The sequence below is a fragment of the Callorhinus ursinus genome, unplaced genomic scaffold, assembly GCF_003265705.2.
Source record: "Callorhinus ursinus isolate GAN/ISIS: 27379988/994484 unplaced genomic scaffold, GSC_fseal_2.0 scaffold9, whole genome shotgun sequence".
Lineage (NCBI taxonomy): Eukaryota > Metazoa > Chordata > Mammalia > Carnivora > Otariidae > Callorhinus > Callorhinus ursinus.
The window spans coordinates 31,303,972-31,320,697 of record NW_027397071.1 but is presented as its reverse complement, the minus strand read 5'-3'; the positions used below and the strand labels follow the sequence as shown (position 1 = coordinate 31,320,697).

The 16,726-nt window shown below is 42.7% G+C and overlaps 1 protein-coding gene across 4 annotated transcripts in view; it reads right to left on the bottom strand.

Annotated features, from left to right (window-relative positions):
- Positions 1-10,648: 10,648 nt before the first annotated feature.
- The window catches only part of LOC112824201 (uricase), a 34,130-nt gene continuing 28,052 nt past the window's right edge, over positions 10,649-16,726 (bottom strand). For all 4 annotated transcript variants that reach the window (XM_073896416.1, XM_025872030.2, XM_073896414.1 and 1 more), the window contains 3 exons: positions 16,084-16,207; positions 13,958-14,041; positions 10,649-11,671 (listed from right to left, as the gene is read on the bottom strand). In XM_073896416.1, coding sequence (XP_073752517.1) covers positions 11,597-11,671; positions 13,958-14,041; positions 16,084-16,207 — 283 coding nt within the window. In that variant the 3' untranslated portion in view covers positions 10,649-11,596. The remainder of the gene's footprint in view (positions 11,672-13,957; positions 14,042-16,083; positions 16,208-16,726) is intronic.

Here is a 16,726-nt window from a genome sequence, read left to right as displayed (position 1 = left end):
AGTCCCATTTTTAAAAGTAAAAAGAAACAGGAAAGTAAAAAGAAAAATAATCTATTTAATCTAATAAATTCAAAATATTACCATTTCCATACATAATCAATATCAGAATTATTGATATACTTTACAATCGTTTTAAGATACGTCTTCAAAAGCCACTGCATATTTGACACTTACAGCACATCTCAATTAGGATAGAACAGCTCAAGTGTATCAGTTAAGATTAGTTTCAGTTGGAAACCTAAATAACAATGACTTAGACAAGTAGGATTTCCCTACTGTACAGATGAGGTCTGAAGGTAAGCAGATCAGGGTCAGGATAGACACTCCACAATCGTTGGGTCCCACTGTTTTCCTAGTATGTTCCTCCACCATCTTCAACACACGGCTTCCTGTGTGGTCCAAGATGGCAGCTTAAGTGTCATTTATCACAACTGTGTTCCAGCCAAGAAGGAAAGAAGGGTACCTGTTGTCAGAAGTTGCATACAGCCCTTCTACTTGTATTTCTTGAACCAAGAACTTGGTCATTTGGCCATACCTAGCTGCAGGGGAGACTGGGAGCTGTAGTGTTTGTTTCAGACAGCTGTGTATTCAGCTAAACAAAGACAGGAGGGTGGATACTGTGGGGAAGATAGGAAGCCTTCCATAATACCAATCTCAAGGTTGATGAAGAATTGAATGAGAGTACATAGTTCAGTCATTAGTATAACAGGAAAAATGCATTAAAGTATGATTTTGTTACGATGGTCTCACTCCATTTTTCAAGCCCAGACCAGTCACAGAATTAACAAACAAACATATGCTCAGCCCAAATACTGTTCATTTGATGCATTCTAATATTGCTAAAAGATAAAACAATTACGTTCTTAGGTCCTTGGATTTTGGGTGGTTCTAGATACTTTATTTTCATAAGGACCATAAAAGAAAAACATTTGCATTATTTAAGCTCCATGAAAAATTGTTATGCTGAGGGAAATGTGCTGAGCAAAATGCATATAAGTTTTTATTGGCCCCCAAAGGCCTAGAGAAGTTAGTTCGAGGTATTTGGTGAATTCTAAATACATCTCATCCCTAATTCAAAATGAACATTCAATGACATTCAAAAAAGTTTTGTGAGACTAATGAAAGGGAGACCTCTGATACCTTTGCGATTTTAATGAAGACATGTGTGGGTCAATAACAAACATCAAAAAACATTTTTTTAATTTAAAAATCTAAGATCTGCATTCATTAATTTGAGCCAATTAGGTTGACATCAGTCTGTTTAATTATCTGGGTAGACTTCATAATGAATTTTTAATGCTAAGGTGACTTCTCCCAGCTACCCTAATGTCTGTAGGTTATTCATCAGCCTTCTGTACGGTGTGCATGCAGAATGCAGAGTGAGTTAACATTAGCCTAACCCACACAGAGTTAAAAAGGAAAACACTGAAGCTATGAATCCACATTGGAGGAGGAAGAGAACACTGGACTAGGGGTCAGCAGACCTGGGTTCTGATCCCAGATCTGCTACTGACTTACCTGTAAGACCCTGTACAAGTCTTTTAACTTCTGTTGGTTGAATTGCCTATGTAAAGTAAACAAATCTGACTAGAAGTTTATTTCAGCAATCTCTATGATTTTCTAAGAATCAAATAATTTGAGTTATATGTGTCACTGCTCTCTCCACCATTCAGTGAAAACTCACAACACTGTCCGGTCCTACAATTTCTTTTCCCCCTCATAAACGTTCTAAGATTTCAGTCTGATTGATTGTCTCTTGGCTGTGCAGTGGGCTGGGAACAGCTGTTTTTCTTGAGAATTGCCAAGTTTGTGCATTGTACAAACCTATAGCTTTAAGACACAGCTCTCACTGTGTCCCCTGATGGAAGTATCCTCCCTCTAGGAATAGGGCCTCTACACAATCAGAGCCGAGTTGAGGGGATGCGAAAGCACAAATTTCCCAACTGGGTCACTGGGAATGATGGTGAGGGGGCCACTCTTACTTTTATCCTTTGGTTAACAGATCCATGTGTTCTACCTTCTGGGGACTTAGCACCATGTAAGAGTAAAGTATTTAGGAGATATATCACATCCTGGGGGATGGTACTCCATCATCACGTAGTATCATCTCCAAGCTGGCACCCCAGCTGTACCTTCAAAAGGCCATTCCATCAACCTCATCAGGTCAGCAGCTTCCAGATGGTACAGTATGTGATAGGACCAGTGGATCATATGGTCATTTACAGACTGTCATTATCTCCTTTATTGTAAAGTAGGTCTCATGGTCCCTTGATCTGAATAATCTTGTGCAGGATTGTGTAAGCCCTTGGACAGTGCTGCCAAGTGAATCCCTGTAGGCAGGAAAAGCAAAACCATACTCAAAATACGTATCAATTCTAGTTAAGATAAGGCACTGCCCCTTTCAGAGTGAAAGGGGTCCAATGTACTCAACTCACTGCCAAGTAGCTGCTTAGTGTTCTCAAGGATCAGTGCCATATCAAGTTCTCACTTGATTTTGGTCTCTACTGCTGGAAAGTTGGATGTTTGTGAGCAACAGTTATGATCAGTAATGGAAAGTAGAATCCCATTGGGGCCCATCTATGGCCTCATTCTCTGCTGTCATGGCTTCTTTATTCGTGAGCTCATTATGCCAACATTGAGATTGCCAGTGACAAAGGCTGACTGACATGAACTGGCCAAGTCATTCTGTCTACTTAATCGGTCGGTGCCTCTTCCATGACTGGTACTCTTTGATAGACATTATGCAATACAAAGATCCTCGCATTTAAAAGTCCACTCCCACAGTGACTTGTGCCCAGGTCTTAATTTATAAAGAAGACTCAGTGATAAAAGGGAGAAGCCAATGGCATTGAAGAAAGAATTTATTACTTACATTTCCTAAGAAAAAGGGACATGCCATACCATGCAGGGCCACAAGGGAAGCATCTGGTTTTGGTCAGAAAGCAAAAGCAGGTGTGAGGGGAAAGCCTAGAACAGAACCTTTATTGAGGTTTCCATGGGAAAGGCAAACCAGGGAAGAGCTTAGGATTGGCTGGTTTGAATAATTCTGTCAGGCTTTGGGGCATAGGAGCTGTCTCTTCTCTAGCTGTCTGGTTTCTGGCCCTGGGTTGACTTAGGACAGAAGAAATATTGGTTTGGTATGTGAGTTAGGTAAAGGAGGTGGTTGGATCAGACATGAAAGAATGCTCCTAAGTAACTTTCCTATCTTTAGGAATTAGCTACCCCTGGGAGGGGCCAACTTTCACTGAGTCTGTGAGGCCCACCAAGATGTCAAAACATAAGATACAGAGAATAAAAAGCATAATTAATACATATAGTTCCATTCACAGATCTCTTCCTTCTTCCCAATCTGCCAATCTTTTTCTTTCCAGGAGCCTGACCAACCAAGCCATTTGCCCATGAATTTATATATATTCTTACCTAGGGCCACTTTCTTTCCACACTTTCTTTCTTAGATGACCCTTTGGTGCATTTCCTAAAACTTTATTCATTGAGAGGATTTCCCTTCAATGCTGTCATAAGAGTCCCCTCCTCCTATGACCGTAAGTGTGAGAGGTGCTGGAGAAACACTGGTAGATGACATGAAGGTCGGGTCCCACATCCCTTTCTTGTGTCCTCCAGCCCTATTTGTGCCTGATTCCAGATCTAACATTTCCATCTTACAATGGATTGCTGCTCGGCTTACCAAACCCTAATACTTGGTGGGTTTGGTAGAAACCAGCTCATGATGAACAGCTCTGGACACAAAGTCCCTCCATGTCCCATAATCAGATATTTGTCTTTACCAAGACTCAATAACACACCAGGAGTTATTTTTCTTTTTTTTTTCTTTTTTGAAGATTTTATTTATTTATTTTGACAGAGAGAGACACAGCGAGAGAGGAAACACAAACAGGGGGAGTGAGAGAGGGAGAAGCAGCTCCCCACTGAGCAGCGAGCCCAATGCGGGGCTCGATCCCAGGACCCTGGGATCATGACCTGAGCCTAAGGCAGACGCTTAACGACTGAGCCACCCAGGTGCCCCAGGAGTTATTTTTCAAATAGTGAATAATTCTCGGCTATAGATGGCATGCTCCAGAACCGTAGGAGTCAATGTTGTAATTTTCCTATTGGGGCTTTCTATAAACCCCAATACAATAACTTCCTCAGTCAGGTACATTTCTAATAGCATAGTGTCTGCTAATTCATATGGCTGAAGCATCAGGAATGTTTGCACCCAGCCTGAATCTGCTTTGGGCCCCACACAAAGCTAGAAGTGTTTGTCACCCAGTAAATGGGTTGGACCAGTATTCCCATTGGAATATCCCAGTGAAATATGATGCCTCCAAAACTTGGAAAGACTACCAGGCACTGTGGTAGAAGTGGTAGAAAGTTTGAGATGCAGTAATGTGCCCTTTGGAAGAGATACCTGGAACAACCTAGACCAGAGGTCATGAACCTCCCTATTTAGGCCAGAGATTAAATATTTTGGGCTTTGTAGGCCAAATAGTCTCTATTGCAACTACTCAATACATAAACAATATATAAGCAAATGGCTGTGTTCCAATAAAATTTATTTACAAAAACAGATGATAGGATAGATTTTTCCAACCCCTGTCCCAGACCACTGGATTCCTAAAAACTTCACTAACATGGTGGGCTCCTGATAGGTTTCTCCACCATTCTCTAAAGCACAAGCACCACTTCTTGCTTTTCCAGTTCCATTAACATGATATCATGGGTACGATGAACCAATGTGATGTTCTGTGGAGTGTCCAGATGGTCCAGGTCCCAGATAGAAAAAGTAAGAAATTAATGTAGTCCTAGGGCAAGACCATAAATGTATACAGTGGGCCATCCTATGTGAATGGAAAGTGCTCTGTTCTTCCTCTTGATTTAAAAATCTGAGGAAGGGGTGAGCACTGGGGTGGCTCAGTGGTTAAGCATCTGCCTTTGGCTCAGGTAGCAATCCTAGGGTCCTGGGATCAAGCCCCACATTGGGCTCCCCACTCAGTGGGGGTTCTGCTTCTCCCTCTCCCTCTGCCCCTCCCCCATCTAGTGCTCTCCCCCCTCTCTCTCACTGTCTCTCTCTCTCTCAAATAAATATCTTTTAAAAAAAATAAAAACAAGGGGCGCCTGGGTGGCTCAGTTGGTTAAGCGACTGCCTTCGGCTCAGGTCATGATCCTGGAGTCCCGGGATCGAGCCCCGCATCGGGCTCCCTGCTCAGCAGGGAGTCTGCTTCTCCCTCTGACCCTCCCCTCTCTCGTGTTCTCTCTCTCATTCTCTGTCTCTCTCTCTCAAATAAATAAATAAAATCTTTTAAAAAATTAAAAAATAAATAAATAAATAAATAAAAATAAAAATCTGATAGGTTTTGTCCAAAACCCTCGGGATCCAGTCCCATGTATAATCCTCCAGCTCTCATACACATTGACTGAATCTTTGCCACTCTTTTGGCCTGTAAGCCCCTTCCTACCTTAGAAGTCCAAGCATGTCTCTGGCTGGTATATGATGTAACTTGACCCTATTTATAGGTCTGGTATCCTGAATGGGATGTGAAAATAGACTCCAAGGGGACATGCAGAAGGCTTTGCACTGTCTTCAAGCAAGGGTGGCAGTACTAAATTTTAACAGGGAAAAGTAGTCTACTTCTGCAGGCCCAGAGAATTCAGGGAAATCTGAAGATTTAAGGTTTCAGGTGCATCAATCAGGAGCCTAACCTTGGTGCGTGGACCTCTCAGAACTGAAAATTCAATCTTCCTTGGAGCTCTGCTCTTCTTACAAATAAGTCCTAGGCCTGATCTTAATTTTTTTCTATCATCTGGGTGTAGATTTTCTTCATAGGCTACCAAGGAGGTCCTCTTGCTTTCATGCTTTGCATTACATTGGTTATTAATCATCCTCATCTTTTTATTGTCTTTCTTAACATATTAATGGTTCCCAGCAATATCCAAATTGCATCATCCTTATAATCATTACCCCAAATCTCTCAAGCATCCAGGATATTGTCACTGCCAAAATATTCCCTTCCTCCAGTATCCCATCCCAATTCACCTCAGGGGATAGTTTTAACCATCGCATAATTATAACATTCCAGGAGCTCATCACCAGCTGGACAGTGGGTGGTTCAGCTCCCACAACCCCATTTTAAAGCCTCCTTCCTAAAACACTCTTAGATCCACAGGTTGGCTTCCCTAAGAAATGTACAGTGAGACCCCAAGATTTTCATGCAGCTTTATTAAGGATCACTTCCTGGAACAATGCCTGTGAGCAGCAAAGGAAGCAGAACTGGGCAGAGAAAGAAGTTGGATTATGATGCTGTTGCAACAAAGACCTCAGTCAGTTAGGAGCTCTGGGGCTGGAGTGTCCCCGCAGAATTGTCCCAAATGAGGCAAGAGGGTCGGGACTTTATATCTCCTCCACTAACCAGCACTGGATATGAGCGGCTCCCAGGTGGAAGGTATAAACTGGGGTGAGGCAGCTTCCTTTAGCCCAGGGCAATTCCTGCAGAGGGACCCAATGATAAGCCAGCAGAGGCCAACACTTCCAGCATCTGAGTGCTTTGGTGCCAAGGGAGATTTGGGTGATACACGCTATCTATAACAAGAGTTTACTACCCATTTTGTGACCCCAGGGGAAACATTAACGCCTGTGAGCATGGCAGAGCCAAGGATGGAAACGAGCCTGAGAACATGAAGCCATCCCTGAGTGGCCAGATCAATCCTGAGACAACTTACCTCTAAACTTCTTTTTTTTTTTTTTTAAAGATTTTATTTATTTATTTGAGAGAGAGAGAATGAGAGAGATAGAGAGCACGAGAGGGAAGAGGGTCAGAGGGAGAAGCAGACTCCCTGCTGAGCAGGGAGCCCGATGTGGGACTCGATCCCAGGACTCCAGGATCATGACCTGAGCCGAAGGCAGTCGCTTAACCAACTGAGCCACCCAGGCGCCCCAACCTCTAAACTTCTTAAGTAAACAAGGTGTCCTTCCAGTTGAAGACACTCTGAGATATTTTGTCACTTGCAACCCAAAACATTTTAACTCATGCATGCGTTATCTCAGTTAATCCTCCGTTCATCTGTAAGGTAGTTACTATTATGAGACTCATTTCAAAATTACAGAACTAAAGTTTAGGGTTACTTGCCCAAGGTCACACAGCTAGAAATTGGAGAAGCCCAATCTGAAACTGAGCACAATCTAGATCCAAAGTCCATGCTCTTCACCCTTTTATTTTTTACACATCAGTGTGACAGCTGATCAAGCTGAAAGGGGGATGTGACTATCCCCCAGGTATGAAGGAAACAGTAGCCTATGTGTAGCTGAAGATCCAATATGCACTAGAAGAGCTGCTCTCAAGAAGCTCACTGTCCGCTGACTCACGGGAGTCGGTTGAGTGGTGCCCCCCCAACCAATCCTATGTTTTTGCCTTAATTTGGAACCTGTAATTGTGATCTTATATGGGAAAAAGGTCTTTGTAGATACCATTAAGGAAAGAGATCACCTTGGGTTATTTGGGTGGGCCCTAAATCCAATGACAAGTGTCCTTATAAGAATGACACAGAGGAGACAGACAGAACAGGTAATGTGACCATGGGGGACAAGCCAAGACACCGAAGAAAGTACCAGAAGCTGTAAGACCAAGGACAGAATCTCCTCTAAACCTTTAAAGCAGACACAAACCTACCAACTACCATGACTTTGGCTTCTGGCCTCCAGAACAATGAAGGAATACATTTCTGTTGTTATGTACCATCAAGTTTGTGTTACTTTGTTATGGCAGCCCAAGAAACTAATATACCTGGAGTCCTTCTCTCTTGTTTGTTTGTTTATTTATTTATTTGTTTGGCAAAATTTGTTTTATTAAAGTGGTGTAGAACTGAACCTTCAGTTTCTCCACGGTATGCCTGCAAAACCCAATTGAAGTTTTTTTTTTAATTTTTTAATTTAAATTCAATTAGCCAAGGTATAGTACATCATTAGTTTTTGAACACACTCATTTCCCTTTCTCATATAAAGGAATCAGTATGCCTTTCTTCCAAGTTTGGTTGAATGTATTCCTTATGTGGCAAATTTCCAATGGAATCCTTCGCACTTTAAGGACTGAGAGTAAACCACTTCTATGATGGATGTTGAGGCACCTGTAGAGATGTGAATGAGCGTTTTGCTGAGAGGAAGGTCCATAGCTATTCTTTCTCAATAGGATATCCATAGAATCCAAAAACTTTAAGAATTACTGAGAAAGAGTCTGAGCAAATGGAAGAACGAAAGGCAGCTGAGCTCTGAGAGAAATGAGAACAAAGACTATGAAAAATGCAAAGAGAATAAGTTTCCAATATTTGGAAGCAGGAAGAACCCAGTGAGTCAGAAGGCTTGAAATCCACGTCTCTAGAAAGAAGCCTTGGGTTCCTCTTGAAATGCAGGCGAGGAAGCAGAAGTTACAAAGGTTTTGCAAAAGAGACTACAAAAGGCAAAGTCCGGTCAGTCCCAAGTCTGAAGGGGGAAAAAAATGCTCTTTCTGGACAGAGGGCTAGGAGGTTAGAGGGAAGTTCAGATTTCTGTAGTTAAATCTTGCATGTGGTTGAAAAAGGTAAGTTCTGTTTCAATAACAAACAAGAAAAACACTGTTTCCAAAGAGTGATTTCTATTATATTGAGAACAAAGGGAGAAAAAGCAGGTGACGGAAAGTGAAGAGAGGTATGAACTTAAGTCGGACTCTAAAAAGGAGAAAGAATGGAACATATTTTCTGAGCCTGTTTATGAAGTGGGAGATGAAATTTAGAGGATTTCAACCAAGTCTTAGAATTCTGGCTGCCAAAACCACAAGCCCCAAATGACAGCTGATCCCTTGAGGCCATGCAAACTGCCTCCCAGGCAGCAGATAGGCTGGAGTCACCTGCATTACTCCCCCCTGACTTGAGAGCGGGTTGGGGGAGGCCTGGGGGGAAGGCAGGGGGAGAGCGCTGGAGAGCAAGTCCGCTTCCCAGAAAAACTGGCACAGAGTCCCGGTAGGCTTCTTTAACGACATTACAAAGTGTTTTGATGCAAATGAGCTCACAGGCGTTTCCAGTTCAGGCTGGCCTGCTCCTTTGAGGGCACTGGCAAGACCAGGTGAAACCCCCAGCCTTGTTTTCAGCACATAGTTATGATTTTAACCACAAGAAAACATCCTTCCCAAAATAGGAATCTGGTCCTTGAAAATTTCACAGACAACAGGCTTTCCTGCCGCACCACTGGGTCATAACATCCAAGAGCTCATGTGCAGTCCCTTACAATAAATGTTTTAAGAGCTCAGGAGAAACAAAATGAACGCGTGTATAAAATGGGCCCCAATTTCTAAGGATTCTGCTCTAATACGGATTTCTTCTCAGGAGAAACTACAGTGTTTCTTAAACTTACATGACCGAGAAAATATCTAGCAAGAAGGGCCCAATTAAGTTTTTGTTCTTGTTGTTTGTTTGTTTTTAGGGAAAAAAAATCATGTTAAACTCTAAATTGCTCTTCAAACTGGATCATCAAATCAGCAGAGGAATAAAATGTACCAGCTATTTGGCCATGCAAGTGACATGCTGTAAGCACATTCTGTAACGTGAATATTCAATGTGGCACAAAACTTTCCTTATCAAATTATTTCTTCCTTCTTATCTCATGTTCTTTCCCAGCAGGCACGAGCCTGTGCCTGGCCTCCAGCATCTTCTAGGGCTCGCTGCGCTCAGACCTCCCATCTCCCATCTCACTCACAAAGTCCAATGACGATTTTCTACTTGGGTCTAGTAACACATGAAAAGAAGGCAAGCAATTTCATTTAACAAACACATATAGAAGTTTCTGTGTGTCGGGCATAAATACGACCACAGCACTGTACAGACATTAACCCATTTAATCCTCAAAAAACCTCTGAGATTCTATTCTCACCTCTATTTTACAGATGAGGACACTTGTCATATAGCTAGTAAGAGGAGGATCCAGGAGTGAAGTGAGTTTGTGAAATTAAACACTACGCCATGCTAGCTTAAGGTATAGTACAAGAAGGGGGCGGGGAATGAAGCAGAGTTATCAAACAATACTAAGCACTCATATGTAACCATTTATAAAAAATGGAGATTTAAGAAAATTAATAAATGGAGATTTTTTAAATGGAGGAAGGTTATCTAGAATGTTCATGTGGACAGGTTTTCATCATGGGCTTCTAAAATTACAGTTTATGAAGCTTTATGGTATATATCTATATACAATGGTAGTATTAATCAACTGATACAAAGATAATCACCAGTCAAATCTGTGTACACCTTTAAATCATCAATTATATTTATTTCTCTGATTATAAAAGTAATAACTCTTCATATTTGGAAGATCCAGAAAAGCACATGGCCAAAAAAAAAAAAAAAAATCACCCCTAATCCCACCATCTAGAAATCATCATCACTGATATTTTTTTAAAGATGTATATATTTATTTGAGAGAGAGAGAGAGAGAGAGCCCTCTTGCACAAGCGAACAAGGGGAGGGGCAGAGGGAGAGAGAGAATACTGAAGCAGACTCCCCGAGCATGGAGCCCGATGCAGGACTCGATCCCAGGACCCTAAGACCATGACCGGAGCTGAAACCAGTAATTGGCAACTCAACCAACTGAGCCACCCAGGCGCCCCATCACTGATATTTTTTTTTAATGTTTTATTTATTTATTCATGAGAGTCAGAGAGAGAGAGAGAGAGAGAGAGAAGCAGAGGGAGAAGCAGGCTCACCACAGAGCAGGGAGCCCGATGCGGGACTCGATCCCAGGACCCCGGGATCATGACCCGAGCCGAAGGCAGACGCTTAACCATCTGAGCCACCCAGGCGCCCCCCATCACTGATATTTTTATAGAGAGAGTCTCTCGTCTTCTTTCTCTATGGATATTCACTGATTGGTGTATTGACTTAGCATTTATTAAATGTGCTCTTTTTGGGCCAAAGTGATGCATTATTCAAAGAAAAACAAGTTATATTTTTTTCAGTGTCTACTAAATATTCTCTAAGAGTTGTAAAAGTCATAAAACCAATACATTAAGATTGCAAAAGTACATTTAGAATAGAAATAAGTTCCCAGTGATTCATATACTAGAGCATTCTTAGAAATTCAAATATTCAGTCTAACTGAAGTCACAATGGTGATAGTTTTCAAAATATGATTTTGTCATTACATTTTCTGCATTGCCCAGAGCAAAGTTTTAGCATCAGTAGGTTGAAAACAGTGCTTACTCTTAAATTTGTGCACAAACTAATTGATAGGGCACATCCATTAATTCATGATTATTTTCTTAATACATTGATTCTAAAACTTCTCTAAGATAGGAAGGCACAAGACAACTAAAAGGAAATATTGACTTATGACTCTTCTCATACTGCTTAGCATTTGTGAAGTAAACTGTATCCACCACGCATGTTATAATTACTAATCACAAAACACTTCATTGAGCTAGTAGTAGAACAATTCTTTCCTACAGGAGGAAAATTAACACTATAAATCGACACTCTAGTTTGAACATTTGCATGGCTACATGCTATGATTTCCAGCATCACAAGAGGCTGAAGGAATTCCTCAGTTGAGAGTAGACTTCCGGTGGTGGTGGCTACAATGTCACAGCTTCGAAGCCAGTTTCCTCTTGACTGTCCCAGTAATTTTGCCATATGGATTGTCCAATGGTAGCAAGACCTGTAGAAAAACCACATGGCAACTTCAGAGGCATTAAAATAGGCCTCTCCTTCTTTCTGTGAATCAGTAGTAAGTCAACAGCAAAAACAACCCACTAAACAGGAAAATGTATATGCCCTACGGTCATATAGTTATTTCAAGTATGGGAATGCCTTATTTTTCTGGCAATAGTTGAGAGATGAGTTGATGGTCCCGAAAGTTAAAGGGTTTTTGGAAAACTTTAATCACTGGGATATGAAAGTTTCTCAAATGCGTTATATATCCCCCTGCTTTTTCAATAGAATGTGGTGAACCTAATTTGACCTTTGCTTGATGATTCACTTTGAACATCAGTCATTGTCCAATGCTATAATACCGCCATGGCCTCAGGAACATTTGAGGTCCTCGGGGCTGTTAGCCCAATACTAAATGGCTCCAGACAGCTGTGACTTTAGAGCGGTTCTCTCTTCCCACCCTGTCATTTGTCACTCCTCTGCCATTGTCAGTGTATCCTGACTCCCTGCTTTTCGTGTGTTGCCTTCACTTTGTAGCCGAGAGCAGCTCCGGCCACCGCCAAAGTGCAGACACAGACCTGGGCCAACTTGTTCAGCCTCTCAGGTGCCTTCGTGCAGAGCCCTGGCCCCGAAGGAACTGGGCCTTCCTGCCTCGGGGTCCCCACCCGTTCTTCAGGTGGGAGCTGAGGAAGCTGCAAATCTGACTTCTTGGGTATAGAGACACAACCGGCAAGCTGGCAACAAGTTTTTGAGCTGGGATCGGTGCAAGCCAGAGGTGTCTGGGGGCCCTGAGGAGACCTCCTTTCTCCGCGGGCTTCCTGGGCTAAGCACTGTCTGAGTCATGACACTTGGGCCCTTTTCTATTTGGGGCCCCTTTGTTTTACCTTTGGTGGACATGGCCAAGATTACTTTCAGGTCCCCCTCCTGCTCTTTAGAAGGTAATTGCTTTAAAAGGCTTTATGGGTGGCTCAGTCATTAAGCGTCTGCCTTCAGCTCAGGTCATGATCCCAGGGTCCTGGGATCGAGCCCCGCATCGGGCTCCCTGCTCCGTGGGAAGCCTGCTTCTCCCTCTCCCACTCCCCCTGCTTGTGTTCTCTCTCTCACTGTCTCTGTCAAATGAATAAATAAAATCTTAAAAAAAATAAAATAAAATCTTAAAAAAATCAAAAGACTTTATACTCTAATTAGTGGTATTCTGGTAATCACCATGCTTTCCTTCCACCGCAGTAAACAATGTTGCCTCCCTGCTCAGCTGAGTGAACAGCCCCTTGGATCAAGGTTGCTCTCCTCTGCCACTCAGAGTTTTCTAGTAGCCATCCTGGCACCTAAGCATGACCTTCGTTTCACATGACCTTCAAGTTCCCCAGCCTCCACCTGCAGCTGTGGTGGTGCAGGCCCCGCACAGCCCAGGAACACAATTTGCCGAACAGAAACAAGGTGACTGGCCAGAGGACTGTGGCTAAGAAGAAGGCTCCTAGGCCAGCAGGCCCCAATTCTATGGCCGCAGAGCCACGTTGATAGATGGTCCCTCTCCCTACACACTAAAACAAGCTATCAAGATGATGTTTTTCAAATTCTAGAAGCCTATGCAAGGATGGATCAAATAGAGAAATCCTACCATTCTGAAAGTGGTTCGAGAGGGGAAGGACAGTTCTAATCTCCAAGGCCCTACTATTTCAGGCTGTTGAGTCAGACACTCCCACTCGGTTTAACCTTCTGTCATGGCTTAAAACAAGTCCAGGTAAGTGTTTTTTTCCAAAACAAGGTTTCCTTTCAAAAAGCACACTTCCTCATCTCGCTTTCTATAATTGCAATTGGAAACACAAACACTCTTTCATTTTTCTGTTGACATTATCTGTTTATATGCTACTTAAATTGACGACTTAATCCAAAGTTAAAGACGATGAAGGAAAATGAAAATAGAATCTTTTTCTTCTCGTCGTCGCCTCACCATGGAAGAACAATGAAGCCGTGACCTTGGGTGGCACTTTTCGGAGAAGTAGATCTCAGAGCGGTCTCTTCTGGCACACTCTGTGCTTTCCTTGTCCTTTACTCCCTGCAGACTCCAACCCTCCTCCACAATCACTCATCCACTTCTAGGGTACTCCAGCCTTAGGTATGGAAAGGCCCAGAGTTTAAGAGGACTCTAATCAGTGGCAACTATAAATACTCCAAAAGCAACAACTGTGTAGAGTTTTGCTTGGTGATGCTATCATCCCAAACTTATAAAGACAAGTAAGGGTGTGGGGGCAGGAGGGTGGATGTACTTTAAATGTTTTTAAAGTTCTCTTACCTCTTCCTTGTTGATCAGTCCCATTTTGGACATGTCTATGTTAAAGTAGTGCATGTTGGGCAGGCTGATTTCCATGTCTTCTATCTGGAATCCGAAGTAATACGGATCACACTGGGCAACTGTGAATCTCTCTCCCTCTATCACTCCTCCCCTGCAACCCACCTGCCCAGTAGCCCATTACTCAAGTTCTACCTCTGTCCCTGAGACACCCTCTGATGATCCTCTACTGCTTGACACAGTTGTCTCCTGATAGTCCTATTATTAGATGGTGGACCCAAGCTTTTCCCCTCCGAGTACACAATCTGTTCTCAGAAAAGTAAGAGTTCCTTGGCTCAGAAAGCTGTGGGACCTTCGGTATCCAACTGGCCTCCTGGTGCTGGCCAGTCAACCTCTTAAATTCTTCCTCAGTCCATTTCCTCCTCTCTAGGCCTGTCCCAAACATTTGCAGGCCCTGGGGTAAGAATATAATTGGAGGCCCACATACCAGATGTTTAAAGCTATGAATAAAAAAGTTAAAAAATAAAGTTATGAATCAAGCAAAAAACTTTTAAGTGAAATATGTTCTATCCTTCCAACTTGACAAATATACCTTCATAACAACCTGGAAGGCCAGGATGTAATTTAGAATTCTCTGACTGCTTACAATGCCATGCCAGGATGTGGTAGTATGGGAAAAGCCAGACCCCAGCCCCTGGCCCATCCCACCTTCTCTTTTGGACTCACATGGGTGGACACCCTTGCTTACATGTCAAGTCTCATCCATACCTCCCGCAAACATCTGCCCCTTCACCTACTCTCAGGCCTAAGGGTATATACACTGAGGGCATAATGTGCCTCCAGAGGATGGATCTGAGGAAGAGGTTTGCACAGTTTCTGAAAGTAGTCTCAGGGTTATTTGGGCAGTTAATTCTGGGCTGCAAGTATTCAGAGAATGATCTAGAGAATGTGGGTCCCTGAAGGTTTTGTTGCCTTGGCCCCATTGACTCTTCATGCAGTGAAGAGGGGCATAGCCAGAGAAAGGCTTGGAAAGTGCTGAGCCATGGCAGGTATCCCTCTTGCCCAGGTCTAAGGGTGGTACTCTTCCTCTCCAGGCCAACATGGAACTAAGTTCAGGCCCTTCTTGTGAAATTTCTGCTTCCCAAAAGCCTCCAACATGTCTCCTTGTCTGTAATCTATTATCCTTTTAATTTATCACCCTTTTTTAGAGTGATCTTTCTAGAGTGCAAATCCAGTAGTGCCACACCTTGCTTAAACCCCTCTGTGACTCCTAAGAGCTTTCAAGTTAAAGTACAGAATGTAAACAAGCCCACAAAGATCCTCCTGATCTGGTTCCTGCCTCATCCCTAGGCACATGGAAAGACTTTCATTCATGGAGCTTCATATATGGCAATCCTCAATGGCAAATGACCGCTCTATGATGCCTCCTTCTCTCTATACCTACCAGGCTCCCTCACCCTTGAGTGTGAACCCAGAAAGCCCCTACTTGTCCCTTAAGACTCAACCCAAACACCTCTCCCTCAGAAAGCCTGGCTGGTCCTATGCCCCATACCTGAGTTAGATGCCTTTCCCTGCATTTCCATAATAGTCTATGCTCTACTGCATCATTAGTTTACTTATTTTTTTTTCTTTTACTCAATGATGGACTTTTTGAGGGTAGGCACCCTGTCTAATCTGTCTTTGTATTCTTCATATGTTGACCGAGATATAATAACCATCCAATAACATCAGATGGATAGATGGATGGATGGATGGATGGATGGATGGAATCTGTCTGCATCTATCTTTCATTCCCTGGCTACCCTGAAACATAGACCCTTGGCCTAATTATTCCACCTTCAGGGCATTTCAGTGTCCTGATATGAGGCTTAAATTGTGGCAGGTTGAAAAGACCCACAGAATTTTCAACAAGCCTAAAGAACTATAGCAGTGGCCTGTGTTTTCAGGTTGGACAGATTTTTCCATTTTTTGCTCTCTTCTCACTTGCTATAACAAGCTTTTGAACAACAACAGATGTCATTTTTCATGTGTCTTCCACTGTCTTATTTTAACTCTCAACTCTCTGTCAGAGCTGACGGGAGACACAACAAGTTCTCTTAGTCTTCAGGATGGCAAGTGACAAAACATACCTCAGGAACCCGGCTCAAAGAGTGCACCTGGATGTCATAGAGGGTCTTCTGGACAGAGGGTGAGTACTCTCCTTTGTCATAGGGTCCAGCAAATTTCTCCAGGACAATGTCCCGAACAGTATCACTAAAACACAGAAAAGAGACCTGAGGACTCATAGAGTGGTCTTTTAGGAATGCACTATAAAGCTGGGTAGTGGTGACCTTCTGTCTCCCCAGAAAACAATTTTATTGCTGGTTTTAGAAGAGATTAATATCCTACAATGCCTTCCTCCTGAAAACACCTCACTTCCGATTTCCCTACACACACACACACACATACACACACACACACACACACGCACCCTATTCAACAAAAGTATTGTCACTAGACTATCTTCGTCATCTGGAACTAGGGTCCATTGGGCATTCCAGAGTAAATCTTCCTCACATTTGAAGAACCCATGAAAAGGACTTCTAAGTACGCTAGTGCTCTTACTGCTCAGCTTGGCCATTTCTTTGCATTATTATGTTTTTAGGTGTTTTATTCTGTGCCAGGCTCCGTGTTAAGGATTTTATGTGATTACTTCATTGAATTCTCTCAATATACCTGAGGCAGGTACTATTATTATTCCCAATTTAGACATGAGCAATCTTAAAATTTAAA